General features: G+C 38.5%; 2 protein-coding genes across 2 annotated transcripts; both read right to left on the reverse strand.

Moving 5' to 3' along the window:
• Positions 1 to 3,564: 3,564 nt before the first annotated feature.
• Positions 3,565 to 4,125, reverse strand: LOC121920523 (interferon alpha-13-like). Its single transcript, XM_042447660.1, has one exon. It carries the CDS (start codon positions 4,123 to 4,125, stop codon positions 3,565 to 3,567), a length of 561 nt encoding a protein of 186 aa, XP_042303594.1.
• Positions 4,126 to 11,852: 7,727 nt separating this feature from the next.
• Positions 11,853 to 12,500, reverse strand: LOC121920524 (interferon alpha-13-like). The gene has a single exon (XM_042447661.1). The coding sequence runs from the start codon at positions 12,498 to 12,500 to the stop codon at positions 11,853 to 11,855; it is 648 nt and encodes a 215-aa protein (XP_042303595.1).
• Between the last annotated feature and the right edge of the window lie 1,877 nt (positions 12,501 to 14,377).

Below are 14,377 nucleotides of genomic sequence, written 5' to 3' on the forward strand. Positions count from 1 at the left end.
TCTGGTGCCACTCTGGAGTGCTCAGGTAATGGGGGTAATTTGGAGCAGTTTAGGGGCCAGAATACGTTAGCATGCTCCTGGAGTATTCTTGCCCATGTGAACACACCCTACAAGGCATACATAGGAGGGTGGATGAGATGGAAGAGGCAATGTATGGAGACTATTTGGTGGATTATTCAGAAGCTCAAGAAGGGGACATTTAATCCCATCCAATGAATGGCACAAAATGCAATTGCTTCCTCATCATTCTCTTTACAAGTGAATCCATTCTGATGGGAGTGTAGCCAAAACAGGGAAATCCCAAGACTTGCCGAAACGTCAAAATATCTGGAGGGGAAATTTCCTCCCCCATTACCCCACTGACAACTAATGATGCTCAAAAGACCACAAAGTGCTGAGCAGATGTTAGAGGAAGACCTGTTATACCGACACTGAGAGTGTGGTTGGGATGGGGAAAGTAGCAATGAAATGCTGTGTCATGAAAGTAGGCAAGTCTGACTGGCTTCATTGGCTAACTGGAATACTGAAGAAGAACTCTCCACATTACATGTTTTTGCAGATCAAATTTGCCCTTTCAAAGCCTCTCAAAATTCAGATTTGAGGAGCTGCAGTCCAAAAAGTAACATTTCCAGGTTTTTACTGTGCAATCACTAGGTTGCAAGTTGGACTGCTTTCACAGCATCAAGCGATATTGCATGATTGTAGCTGTATTCTTATTTTGCCCTCTAGTGTCCAATGCAAGAATATAATTAAGAACAAAGATCAGAAAGTTAACATCATGAAGCAATAACTGGAAAAATAAAGTGGTTTTTTTTAATGATGAGAGATTACAACATGTTTGCAAAAACTGCCACGTGTAAAACAACATTTTAAAATAACATGACATAAGGACAAGAACAGTCTAGGGGCTGTCCTGTTGACCATTCTGTTCACAGAGTGAACTTACACACAGTGCAGTTATAACACCATGATACCATTTAAACTGCCATGGCTGCATCCTGGGATTTGCAGGATAGCACACTTCACAGAATTACATCAATGTCACATTATACAAAAAAAAAACCTGACAAATAAATATGTATTAGTCAAGATATAAATATTATTTTTAAAACCAAGTGTTATTTAAAATAAATTATTTAAAATAAATACTGTTTTTTAAAAGTTAGTGGCAAAAAAGAGAAGTTCTAGACAGTTTATGAAGTCCACCTTGGACACCCATATGCCACAGGTTCAGAGAACATGCAAAATGTTTCTTTTATCTTAGAAACACTCAAGATTTGTCTCTCGGTCTCTGATGGTATGGTTCTTGCCCAAATTCAGGATTTCCCAGTGGATTTCCATCTCACTATTCTTGATGTCTTCTGGAAGAATAGTAGCATCCAGTCAAATCTGTATTCAATGTGTTGAACCTTCGAATTTGCAAATAGTATTATGGAATACCTGAAGCTTGCAGAAATATTGCTGTATGGTTAAAAATACAATTTTTTTTTCTTTATATCTTTTTGCTAGAACAAACAACAGGTGAGCTGAAAGACGTCATTAGAAGATCCAGTGTTTTCTTGGGCATGGCAAAGGCAGCTGGCTGAAATGCAAAGAAAATCCTCTTTAAAACGTTATTGACTACTATAATATAATATTTAATTCACTGCTGTGCAACATAAAACTGAATATGCTAATATTTTTGATCAGTGAACTTTTGCCTTCATCCATCGCTGGAACATGGTTCTCACATAGTTATAAGGAATTCAATGAACCCTTTTGACCAAAAGATATTTTCATTCTTTTTTCTAACTTATTCTTAACCTGAGAAAGTTGCTCTGTTAATTCCAACAATGTAGTGCCAGGATGGAGCCAGTCACAAACTGGTAGCTGACCGAGGAGGTCTTTGGCATAATCACATGGCCTTGGGCATGTTACATCATCTCAGCTTCAGAAGAAGGCAAACCCACCTCTGAAGAAATCTTGCCAAGAAAACCTTGTGGTATGCTCACCTTAGAGTTGACTTATGTCTGAAACAATGTGAAGATACACAACACTTTATTGATATTATTTTCTGCATAAGCCCACAGCACAAAGACTGTATTACCTGTCTTTGAAGAAGGTATGGCGTTTCCTAAACTATTTCTTTATTGCTAGTTTTACATTGTTGTTGTTGTTAAATGTCTTTGAGTTGACTCTATGGATGGGTCATGTCCAAGACTCCTATCCTCCACTGCTCTGCTTAGGTCCTGTAAATTCATACCTGTGACATCCTTAATAGAGTCCATCTTCATCTCTTCTTATTTCTTTCCTAGCATCATTGTCTTTTCTAATGAGTTGTGCCTTCTCATAATGTGGCCAAAGTACAATAGCCCCAGTTTAATTGTTTTGGCTTCTAGGGTGATTTTAGGCCTGAGCTGTTCTGGGACCCATTTGTTTAGCTTATTTGGCTGTCCACAGTATCCTCAGCATTCTTCTCCAGCACCACTTCTCAAATGAATTAATTCTCTTCCTATCCCATTTCTTAAACGTGAACCTGTCATATCCATAAAAGGTAATAGGGCTTAAACAATTCCAACATTCGTGCTCAGTTGCATATCTTTAGAATCTTTTCCAGTTCTTTTAACTGCCCTCTCCATTCCTAGTCTTCTTCTGATTTCTTGACTGAAGTCCCTATTCTGATCAATGTTTGATTTAAGGCATGGAAACTCGTTTACTATTTCTATTTCCTCATTGTCTAGGTTGGCTTTGTGTAGATCTGCCATGGTCATTATTTTTGCTTTGTTTATGTTTAGCAGTAATCCTGCCTTTCTTTCTTGATCTTCCATAGTAGTTGTTCTAGGTGTATGATGTTTTCTGCTAGTAGTATGTGCTAGTAGTATCTGCATATCTTAGATTCTTGATATTCTTTCCTCTTATTTTTACTCATCCTTCTTCTGTGTCCTATCCTGCTCTTTGTATAATATTTACTGCAAATAGTTTGAATGGATACGGTGAATGGATGCAACCTTGCCTGATCACTATGCCAATTGAGAACCATTCTGTTTCTTCATAATTCTGTTTGAACAGTAGCCTCGTGTCTCAAGTACAGATTTCTCAGGCCTATCAGTTGTGATGGTACTCCCATGTCTTTAAGGGCATTCCATAGCCTTTCATGATCTATGCTGTGAAAGGCTTTGCTATAGTCTATAAAACACATGCTGATTTTCTTTTGGAATTCTTTGGTGCACTCCATTAGCCATCATATGTTTGCAGTGTGGACCTCCTTACAGTCACACTGACCAAATGACCATAGAGATAAAAAATACAGACAATAAAGGTGTCAGACCCTTACTCCCAATCCTATAAACACAAGCATTGATGCAGTATCTCCAAGGACATCCTTCAGCATAAAGACCTTTCATTTAACACCATAAAGATACTGCCCAGACCCAGTTCAGTAATCATTATCTTTGTATAATTAATTTTGTAAATGCAAGATTTTTAAATAATGAAAAGAATACAATCAGATATAAAAAAACATCAAGTTCATGTAACAAATTACTCTTTCTCTACCGAAATCATTTAGGATATAAAGCACCTACCTTAATTTTCAAGTCTTTTCATAAGTTCATTAAGAACTATAGGATAGATCACCGAAACTTCATCTCGCACTCTCTCCCAGGCACAAAGACTGTGTTGTCTGTCTCTAAGGAACATATGGAGTTTCCTGAAGTATTTCTTCATTGCTAACTTTACACAGAGGTCTTTAAATGCTGCCCTGTTTCCAACCTCAGCAGTAGAGCATCTCCTCCACGTTACATACTGTTGGTCAAGGACTCTTTGGAAAAGCTCTGTGGCTGTCGCATTCCATTGTGCTTGGGTGAAGTTATGCTGAAATACTATTTGGATGGACTCAATGATAAGTCCTACTGCCATTCTTGCATCCTCTTTACTGCATGTGCAGATTTTGACCAAGGGGAAGCCAAAGTCTGGATTTTCAGGGCATTCCTGTAGATTCCAGGGTCCTCCCATTGTTTCCAGAAGTGTTCTGGTCTTCCCGATCTCATCCTTTTGATATTGCACAATTAGACCACAGTCCAGTGATATCATTTCAGATGCAAGCAAAAGCAACAGGCCAATTTGCCACAGAACCTTTGTGGTCATGTTGATTCTCCTTTTGTGGTTTGTATGGAGAAGTTGAAAGGCTGGAGCTCCGTCAAGTATCTCCTTAGATTGTTGTGTTTTGGAGCCATGTCTCTGAATTTATATATTCAAGAAAGTGAAGTGACCACTTTGATCACTTTCTGTATGTCATTTCCATTTTCTGTTTAACTGTGTCGGGGTATTTGGGGATATTTTTGGATTACTTTGGGTATGGGGAAAATATTTAATTTCTTCTTCTCTCAACCTGTTTTCTTTATTAATATCAGACTTTCCACACTATAGGTTTTGCCCTATGGGACAAAGAATGTGTAGGTATCATATCATGATGTAACTCCCATCATGTAACAATCTGCCAAGAGACATTAGCAGCTTAATATTAGCAATGCACAAGACAGCAATGGATTCAGAGCCATCCACAGTTATCTCCTTATGCTGTGTTTGGTTTAGCCTTAGTGTAACACCAGTTTAACTATCATGACCCCTTGACAGGCAGTATAGTGTTTTAGCCTATTTTGAGGTTCAAGATTTCAGTCTATTAGCATAAATTTTCTGAAATTCATCAGGAATTTATAGTGAGCGTTCAAGACAACATGTTTCATTTTCAGTTAGTTGAAGGCTGCAGTATGGCTCTGTATAGATATGTCAAGGACTATGGGTTGTAGTTGTTTTTGTTATTGGTTTTCTTTTTAAAACCATATAATTTTTAATTTTTAAAACATAAAAGGCAACAGTTATCAAATTATTGTCTGCAAATGTTTCATTATAACGCTTTTCATCCCTTCATACTTAAAAGGCATTTCTCCAAAAACTGAGAAAGTATCTTGAACCCCCAAGATGACTAAATCAATAACGTACAGTAATACGAAATTGTTGCAAGGTCATTTTGGGTATCAACACCTTTTCTGTCCTGAAAATTTCTGATGAGCTTTTTCTGCCAGTGTAATTTCCCAGCATCTATTCACCTGTCCCCACATGTTAAGTCTTTTCAGCAGTGTCCAGTATTTTGTTACTTCCAATTTTGCAGCCAGTAGTTACATTGAAATCAATATTTTGTGCCTAAATGTCTCACTTTTGTCTTTCTTGAGAATAGCAATAATGTGCCACTTTTCTGTGTGTTTTGATCAGTGATGCTACTAATGAGATTAAATGCTTTGTCTCAAATGATAAGGAACCATAGGACTTCCAGCTTGTTAAAAGTTACTATGATATTTCTGACTCACTTATAGCCGGAGTCCAAGTGTTCTGACTCTCATGATAGGCTATAGCTGCATCTCAACTGCAGAAATAATGCAGTTTCATAGCACTTTAATGCCATGGCTCAATACTGTCGAATTCTGGAAATTGTAATTTTGTGAGATATTTAGCTTTCTCCATCAGAGAGCTCTGGTGCCACAACAAACTACTAATCACAGGATTCCATAATATTGAGCCATGATGGTTAAAGTGGCATCAAATTGGATTATTTCTTTAGTGCAGATGCAGTCTATGTAAAATAAATGCTCAGGTGGATTAGTAGTCCTGAAATAGTTACCGAAGTGCTACTGTAATATTCCCCGAATGATCTGTGTTATATAGTTCTAACCCAGTATTATGAAGAACATAAGGTGCTGCTGGAAATAGCATTTATCTTATTTATTTATTTATTTATTTAGTGTGCAACCTTCACAAAATGTTTTTAGTTGTAATTGCTCAAGGCAGCACAGGAATACAGATTTCTTTGCTAAATGTATTGTGAGCAAAAAGCTCATCTCTATTGTGTGCTGGCTGAAGAGATTGAAAAACCTGGCACTGGCTGACCATATGGTAGACATGAAAGTCCACCATATATGGAAGTGGTAAAGACAATAGAGTAGCATACCAACAGGGCTGTTTCAAGCAACAGAGACAAAATCCTCTCAAAGTTTTACTAAAATCTGCCAGCAAATATGTAATATAAAAGAATGGCAGATGCAAAGTGATGCTCAAAATACTATAACAAAACCGTTACCACATATGGAGCGAGAAAGGCTAAATGTCCAAGCTGGGTTCAGAAGAGGAAGAGGCATGAGGGAGCACACTGTAAATGTCTGTTGGCTAATGGAGTATACCAAAGAATTTCAGAAGAAAATCAGCCTTTGCTTTATCAAAGCCTTTGATTGTAAAGGTTCATCAAAAATTATGGATTGCCTTTAAGGAAACGGATGTACCATAATATTTGATTATCCTAATGCATAACCTGTACTCAAGACAAGAAGCCACTGTTAGGACAGAAGGTGGATAAACAGAATGGTTTCTAATTGGCAATGGGGTAAGCTAGGCTGTATTTTATCACCTTATTTGCTTAACTTGTACACTGAATATATCATATGCAAATCTGGCTAAGATTGTGAGGAAGGAGGTGTGAAAACTGGAGGAAGGAACATCATTGCTGCATTGAGAACCACCATGGTGTAGTGGTTTGAGCATTGAACTATAACTCTGGAGTTTAGGGTTCAGTTCCTTACTCTGCCATGGAAACCCATTGGATGACCTTGGGCAAGTCACACTCGCTCAGTCCCAGAAAACCCTGTAATAGATTCGCCTTAGGGTTGCTTTAAGCTGGAAGTGACTTGAAGGCACACAACAACAGCAACAATGCATTAAACAATTAGATATATAATTGTTCAGAGATGTAGCTGTATTGTATACCTGGAATATCAGTGTGCACTATATGCTGTATATACTCATGTATAACTTTAGAAAATTTAGTAAAAAAATTGACCCCCCCTTCCCAAAAAAACCCTGTATCAACTTATCCATGGGTCAATGTAAGTACTATAACTACTCTTATTTTAAAAAAGGAACCACCCCCCTGTGAAAGGGAATAGTGTAATCTGTCCTGGAAGCACTGACCTCCGCTGCACAAACAGTTATGCCTGCTGGGATTTTGTAAGTTCTTTGACATTATTTTCCTTTGCTTCGCCCTTTAGATCCTTTGTTACATGCCCCTAAGTTTTACCCTTGACTTATCCATGGGTCATATAAAAAGTCTTAATTTTGCCCCAAAACCTGCCCTTGACTTATATATGGGGTTGACTTATAGTCAAGTATATATGGTAACTTTACTCATTTATCATTGAAGCTCTTTAACCCAACACATATGCAGATTTTACACATAAACATGTTGGGGAAGAGATGGAAGAGCAGGGATCTGAGCCTCCATGTCTTGCCCCCCTTGAGCAACTCCCGGGGGTCTCATCCCACCATTTGAGAACCAGTGCCCTAGTCCAACACTCAAACCAATACACATGCTATCTCTTGTCTTGTATGGTTGGAATGTTGGAGTGTTGGGCTAGGCTTCCCAGAGACCAGGATTCAAATTCCAGCTGAACCATGGAAATCCACAAGGTGACCATATACATACATACATACATACATGAGATAAGAGACAGCTGGTGATACACAGAGAGAGAGAGAGAGAGAGAGGGCCAGTGTGGTGTAGTGGTTTGAGCATTGCACTGTGACTTTGGAGTCTGAAGACCAGGGTTTGGATCCTGTGCTCAGCCATGGAAACCCACTGGGTGACCTTGGGCAAATCATACTCTCCCAGCCTTAGAGGAAGGCAAAGGCAAACCCACAGTGAATAAATCTTACCAAGAAAACACAGTGAAAGGTTGGGCCGAGGACCGACCTAAGTCAGAAATGACTTGAAGGCACACAACAACAAATACATATACCATATACATATACCACAGCACAGACAAACTGAGCACAATTGGTGATGGGGAGCAAGTAGGTGGCATGTGCATTTTGCTGATGGGGAATGGTGGTGTTTGTTGGTTTGGACTTTGCTGCTCCAATAGGTGAGCTGCCCAGATGTGAATGTTAGATCCTTTGCCACTTTCACTTTATCACCCTTTCCATTCCCCTTCTTTCCCTCCAATGTTTCATTCAAAAAGTACCCCCAAAGTGCCTGAAAACAATTCAAATCAGGATTCTCTTTCAACCTCTTTATTTATGCATATAGAAAAAAATAAGCAAGTCAACAAGCTAATATAAATAAAATGTAAAAATATTAAAAGTTAAAAATGAACAATATTTTAAAATATTTTAAAATATATTTATATATTTAAAATAAATAACATTTTAGAAAGTACCAGTTCATTTTCTAGTAGACATTTGCCAAATGTAACTAAAACTAAGCTGTAGTCTAGTTTGCAATGCATGTGTTGTTCCAACCATGCTTCAATTTCTGCTTGTATTTAAGCCTCTTGGATGCTTAAACCGTATGTGCACGTTCTCTCCCACTCTTTCCTTGTCTCTCACAAATACTATTTAGCTAATTCTTAAAACTGGAGCTTGAATGGAGTGTATCTTGAACTAGCTTCAAGTGTCTTTTTTCCACAGGTCTTTGGGTACTTGTATATAAGGAAGAGTCTTCCTTCATCTTGGTAGTGAAATGTTGGTTTCAGAGGATTTGTCAAATCCATCTTTGGAATCAGTCTCTCAGAGAACAGTCAAGAGTTGGCTCTTAGCTTGCAATGGAGTCAGTCTTGCACAAATGTGGATTTTTCATTTTTGGTGTCTTCTGTAAGAATAGTATCCATGCACTCCCAAATCTCCCAACAACCAAGCATTTGACTTTGAAAAAGCTACCATGGAGATTCAGGCAGGTAAAGTGAACAGTTTAAAAGTGCAACTTTCAAGTTCAAGTTCTTTGATAGGGTTTGGTTAGACAAAGCAGTTCATTATGTGGAAGTCTAGTAGACAGTCTCTCTTTCCCGTGGTTCAAGGTCTTTTTGAACACCAGCTGGAACACAAATAAAAAAATCCATTAATCATTGCAGTTCTGTTATATATATAGATAGATAGATAGATAGAGAGAGAGAGAGAGAGAGAGAGAGAGAGCGAGCACTCATGCCAGCATGATGTAGTGATTTACTCACTGGGCTGTGACTCTGGAGACCAGGGTTCCAATCTACCACTCAGCCATGGAAACCCACTAGGTGACCTTGAGCAAGTCACACTTTCTCAGCCTCAGAAAAAGGCAACACCCCCCCCCCCCCCTTAAATCTTGCCAAGAAAACCCTGTGACAGGTTCACCTTAGTCAGGTTCACAGTAAATCATAAATGACTTGAAGGCACAGAGACATTTAATTCTGAGATGACTACCAATTTTACGATCTGGTTACTGGAAGACTGATGACTGACTAAAATATCACACAACACTGTTGTAACACTATGCTTCCATGCTAACTGCTGTGGTTGCCTCCTGTGGAACCTTGGGATTTGCAGTTTATGGAGGGGCATTTAGCATTCCCAACCAGAGAGCTCTTAGGCCCCACTAAACTACAAGCCCCAGAATTCCATAGGAAACAGCCACAGGAGATAAAGTGGAATAATAGTGTTGTAACAGTGTAGTGTAATTGCCACCTTATATAGCTGGCTGCAATCACTACTACAACTTGGATGATTGGGTTATACTACCAACTTGCATCTTGCTTTGCACTTTGTACTGGCTGGACTGAGAGCTTTAAAGAAATTACCTTTTGGACTACATTTCCCAGGGTACCCTGTCCAACATGGCTGCTGGCTATGCTGACTGATGGATTCTGTGAGTCACCAGCCAAAATGTAACTGTCCCAAGTGCTGCTGAAATCATGTAATCTCAAACAGTCTGAAGTAAAAAAGGCCAAAGAGAATCTACAAGAGCTTTATTACTTGCTACAATAGAATTTTTCAAAGCACTAAGATTTTATCTCCCTTGTGCATATTGTTTGATCGAGCTAATTTGTTGTATGGTTTTTAATTGGTTTTTAGATTGTGAATGATTGTATGAAATGTTTTAGGATACTTTGTATTGTTTTTTTAAATTGGTATCGTGGGTTTTGTATTATTGGTTTATGGGTTGATATATTGTAGTGTTTTTTGATGGTGATTTTTGTAAACCGCTGTGATCTGCAAGGAATAGCGGTATAGAAATAAAATTTCATTCATTCATTCATTCATATTTATTTATTTATTTGCACAGTGAACAAAGAACACCAACAAGACATAGGGATGAAATAGAGCCCTAAATCCTATTGCTATGCTATAGTACAGTCGGCCCTTCTTATACATGGATCTCTTATACATGGATTCAAGCATCCACAGTTTGAAAATGTTCAAAAAAAGTATAAATTTCAAATATCAAACCTTGATTTTCCATTTTTTATACGGGACACCATTTTGCTATGTCATTATATTTAATGGGACTTGAGCATCCACGGATGTTGTTATCCATGGGGGATCTTGGAACCAAACCCCAGCAGATAATAAGGGTCCATTGTACTGGGTTTCAGTATTGCTCAACCAGTTGTGCAATAAACAACATGGCTTTGGCTCTCCTGTAACACAATAGTCGCTGAAGTTCTTCATCCTCCATTAAAGAATGTATTTATGGAACCTTCTAGCCAATGCTCCTAGGCTTGTGCAATGGGTTATGCCAACAGCACAGGGCTTGCAGGACCTGCAATAGGATCCCGCTGTTGTGCAACCACCAAGAAAGGTCCATTGTTTGCATAACAGCATTTAGGGCAGCATAAAGCCACAACAGGATTCCAGCTGGAAAGTTTTTAAGTTGAAGGGAATGCTGTGGTTTTGTCTGTGATAGTGTGGCTGCTGTTGCATCTGGATACTTTGGTTTGGCCAACTTTCAGATGTTAATGTGCAATGTGGAGACAGAGCCACACACATAAGCCAGTGGGTGATCCTAGGTTTTGGAAAGAGTCTTGAACAAGAACTGAGTATACATTTTATATTAAAGGAAAGGAAAATAACCCTAATGTCAAAGGTGATGAACATGTCTCCCTCCAAATATTACTGGATGGCAATTCTCATAATCCTTCAATAGTGGCTATACTGGCTAAAATTTATAGGGGCTGTTGTCAAAGAACAACTGGAGAAAAGACTATAAAATCAATTTAAAAGATACTTGCTGTATATACTCATGTATAAGTCTAGAAATTTAGGTTAAAAATTGACTCTAAAAACCTGAGTTGACTTATCCACGGGTCAATGTAAGTACTGTATCTTAAATCACACAGACATATATATGGCGAAAGGCAAGAGTTTAATCTCCTCTGGAAGCACTGACCCCTTTCTACTCTCTCATCCATCCAGCCTTTAGTATTGCTTTCGTTTACTTCGTGCTTTACATCCTTCATTACATGCCTCTAAGTTTTATCCTCGACTTATCCATGGGTCATATCAAAATCCATTATTTTGCTCCCCAAACTTTCCTTCAACTTATAAATGAGGTCGACTTATAGTCAAGCATATATGGTAACTTTACTCATTTATCATTGAAGCTCTTTAACTGAAATCAACTTATATAACATTTTCCAATTAGCCTGAAAAAATGTGTGTGTGTGTGTATGGAGAGAGAGAGACTAAGTACACACAAAACTGCCCATCTTTAAGAATAACTTCCTACATATATAATATATTCACTAAATTAATTTAATTTTACATAATGTACATGGCAGGAATTAAAGCCCATCTGAGTAGAGAATGACATACTTCCACATAAAGACAACATATTCCTTCATTTAGCAGCATAAAGATATCACACAGATCCCAGTTCAGTAAGCATTTTCTTCATATAATTAATTTTTAAAATTCAAGATTTTTAAATCAGGAAAAGAATACAATCAGATTCAAAACAATCACATGCACATAGAGAATTATTCTTTCTTTAGTGAAATCATTTAGGATATAAAACACTTACCTTACTTGTCCAGCCTTTTCATAAGTTCATTAAGAACTATGGGATAGATCACCGAAACCTCATCTCGCACTCTCTTCCAGGCACAAAGACTGTACTGTCTATCTTTAAGGAATGTATGGAGTTTTCTGAAGTATTTCTTCAATGCTAACTTTACACAGAAGTCTTTAAACGTTATCTCAGCAGTAGAGCACTTCCTCCATGTTATACATTGTTGGTCAAGGGCCCTTTGGAAAAGCTCTGTGGCTGTCGCATTCCATTGTGCTTGGGTGAAGTTGTGCTGAAATACTATTAGGATGGACTCAAGGATCAGCCCTACTGCCATTCTTACATCCTCTTTGCTGCATGTGCGGATTTTGACCATGGGAAAGCCAAAGTCTGGATCTCCAGGGCACTTCTGCGGTGATTGCCGTCCTTCCATTGCCTCCAGGAGTCCCATGGTTTCCCCAATCTCTTTTGTCTGATATTGCACAATTAAATCACAGTCCAGTGTTGCAATATCAGATGCCAACAGAAGCCACAGACCAATTGTCTGCAGAACCCCGATGGGCATTTTGCTTCTCATTTGGTGGGCTGTATAGACAGGTTCAAAGCCTGCAGCTCCTCCAAAGTCTTCTCCAGATATGCTCTGGAATAATTTCTTTGCATTCATTTATTGTGAGCTATCAAGGAACTTTCCTTACATCAGTCTGGGACCTCTTAGTTGTTGTTTTCATTTCTTAGTTTCATTTTCACAGCATCAGGTACTTTTGATCACTTTGGAATTACTGTACCCTTCCTCCAAAAGACTTGGGCTGCCTCAAGATGGGATCTGTTTTATATGTCTATATACAAAAAGCTCTTTATTGATAATGTCCTGCTTTTCAATATTTCCTATTGTAGAAATGTTCTTATTATTGTCTCAGTTTGTACAGGAACTTTCTTTGACTGTTGCTGTGCTAACACAGCATAGCTATGAGTCATTTGAAGGCTGCTCTAATCTAGTGTGTGTGAACAGGTTGATTATTGTCAGGAATAAAGAAAGATGGGAGAATAAAGTTTCTTGGGGTATGTCCCATTCATTGCTACCTTAGCTCTCATTTTGGGAGAAAGGTGGGATATAAATAAATAAATAAATAAAATAAAAATTCTCTCCTTCCTGTGTCATCCTCTGAAGATTTTAAATATTTCAAGACTAGATAGGCAGCAGGGATGCTTCTATGGAAGACACTTTTTGGGTGCATCTACACTGTAAAAAATAATAGTTTGACATCACTTTAAGTACTGTAACTCCATTTTATGGAATCCTGCGATTGTAGTTTTACAAGAGCTTTAACCTTCTTTGCCAGAGTGCTGGTCTTCACAAAACTACAAATCCCAGGATTCTGTAGGATGGAGCCATAGCAATTAAAGTGGTGTCAAATTTTTACAGTGTAGATGCATCCTGAAGAAAGCTAGATAATCAAGTAAAAGTTCTTCCAGTTTTCACTGATGAAATGTTGGATGATATGCAGATGTCTTATCTAGATTTCCACTCCTGGGTCTATACCTCACCTTTGACTCCTTAATGAGGACCAAATGAAGCATGGCATGTGCCACATTGTTTATATGCATGTGCAGGTTTAACAAATAGCCAGTAGGAGGTTGACTGTGAGGTGGGATATAAGGCTTTAACCCTTTGATGTTGTTGTGGTTCCAAATGGAATTCTCCTCCCAGTTCCATCCATTTGTAAATAAGAGACTTGAGGGAGCTGATCTGGATCAGAACTACATTAGGAGCAAACTGATAAGCCCCTAGTCTGGAGCATAAACCTTTGGCTCTTCAGATGGTTTGGCCTACAACTCCCATCAGCCACAGCCAGCATTAATAGAAGTAAGTGACTATGGGACAGGACAAAAACTATCCCAGCCCTGTTCTATATCATGATGCTAATTCAGCCCAGCCCTTGCTATTAAAAACAGCAACATGTCCACAAGAATGAATGTTGCGAGGAACAGTACATCTAATATAGCTCTGAGTTGGCAAAAAACTGTAAAAAGAACGGCAAAATGCCACTCCTTTTCTTGCCGGGGAAAAGGTGTGTTTGCCGCTGCTGCAGCACTTTCCAGGGCTCCTTTTGGCATTGTGTCATCTGGATGCAGCGCCAAAGTTTACATCCCATGCCTAGCGTGGAAATAAAAACCAGTGTGCGAATGTCCTATGATAATGTAAATCCACTTTTCTGTTGTTGCAGAGGTCATAATTCAGAGGTCATAATTCAAAGTTTCTTTGAATCCCAATTTTGGGGGGAAAGCAGGGTAATAATAATAATGATAATAATAAATGTTCTGAACATGCTATGTACTACCAACATTTTCCCCTAACCAACATTTTCAAGATAGCCATTTCTGTGTTGGTGGAAAGCAGGGATCATAGAATCATAGAATCATAAAGTTGGAAGAGACCACAAGGTCCATTCAGTCCAACCCCCTGCCATGCAGGAAATCCAGATCAAAGCATCCCCGACAGATGGCCATCCAGCCTCTGTTTAAAGACCTCCAAGGAAGGAG

Source organism: Sceloporus undulatus, chromosome 2, assembly GCF_019175285.1.
Source record: "Sceloporus undulatus isolate JIND9_A2432 ecotype Alabama chromosome 2, SceUnd_v1.1, whole genome shotgun sequence".
NCBI lineage: Eukaryota > Metazoa > Chordata > Lepidosauria > Squamata > Phrynosomatidae > Sceloporus > Sceloporus undulatus.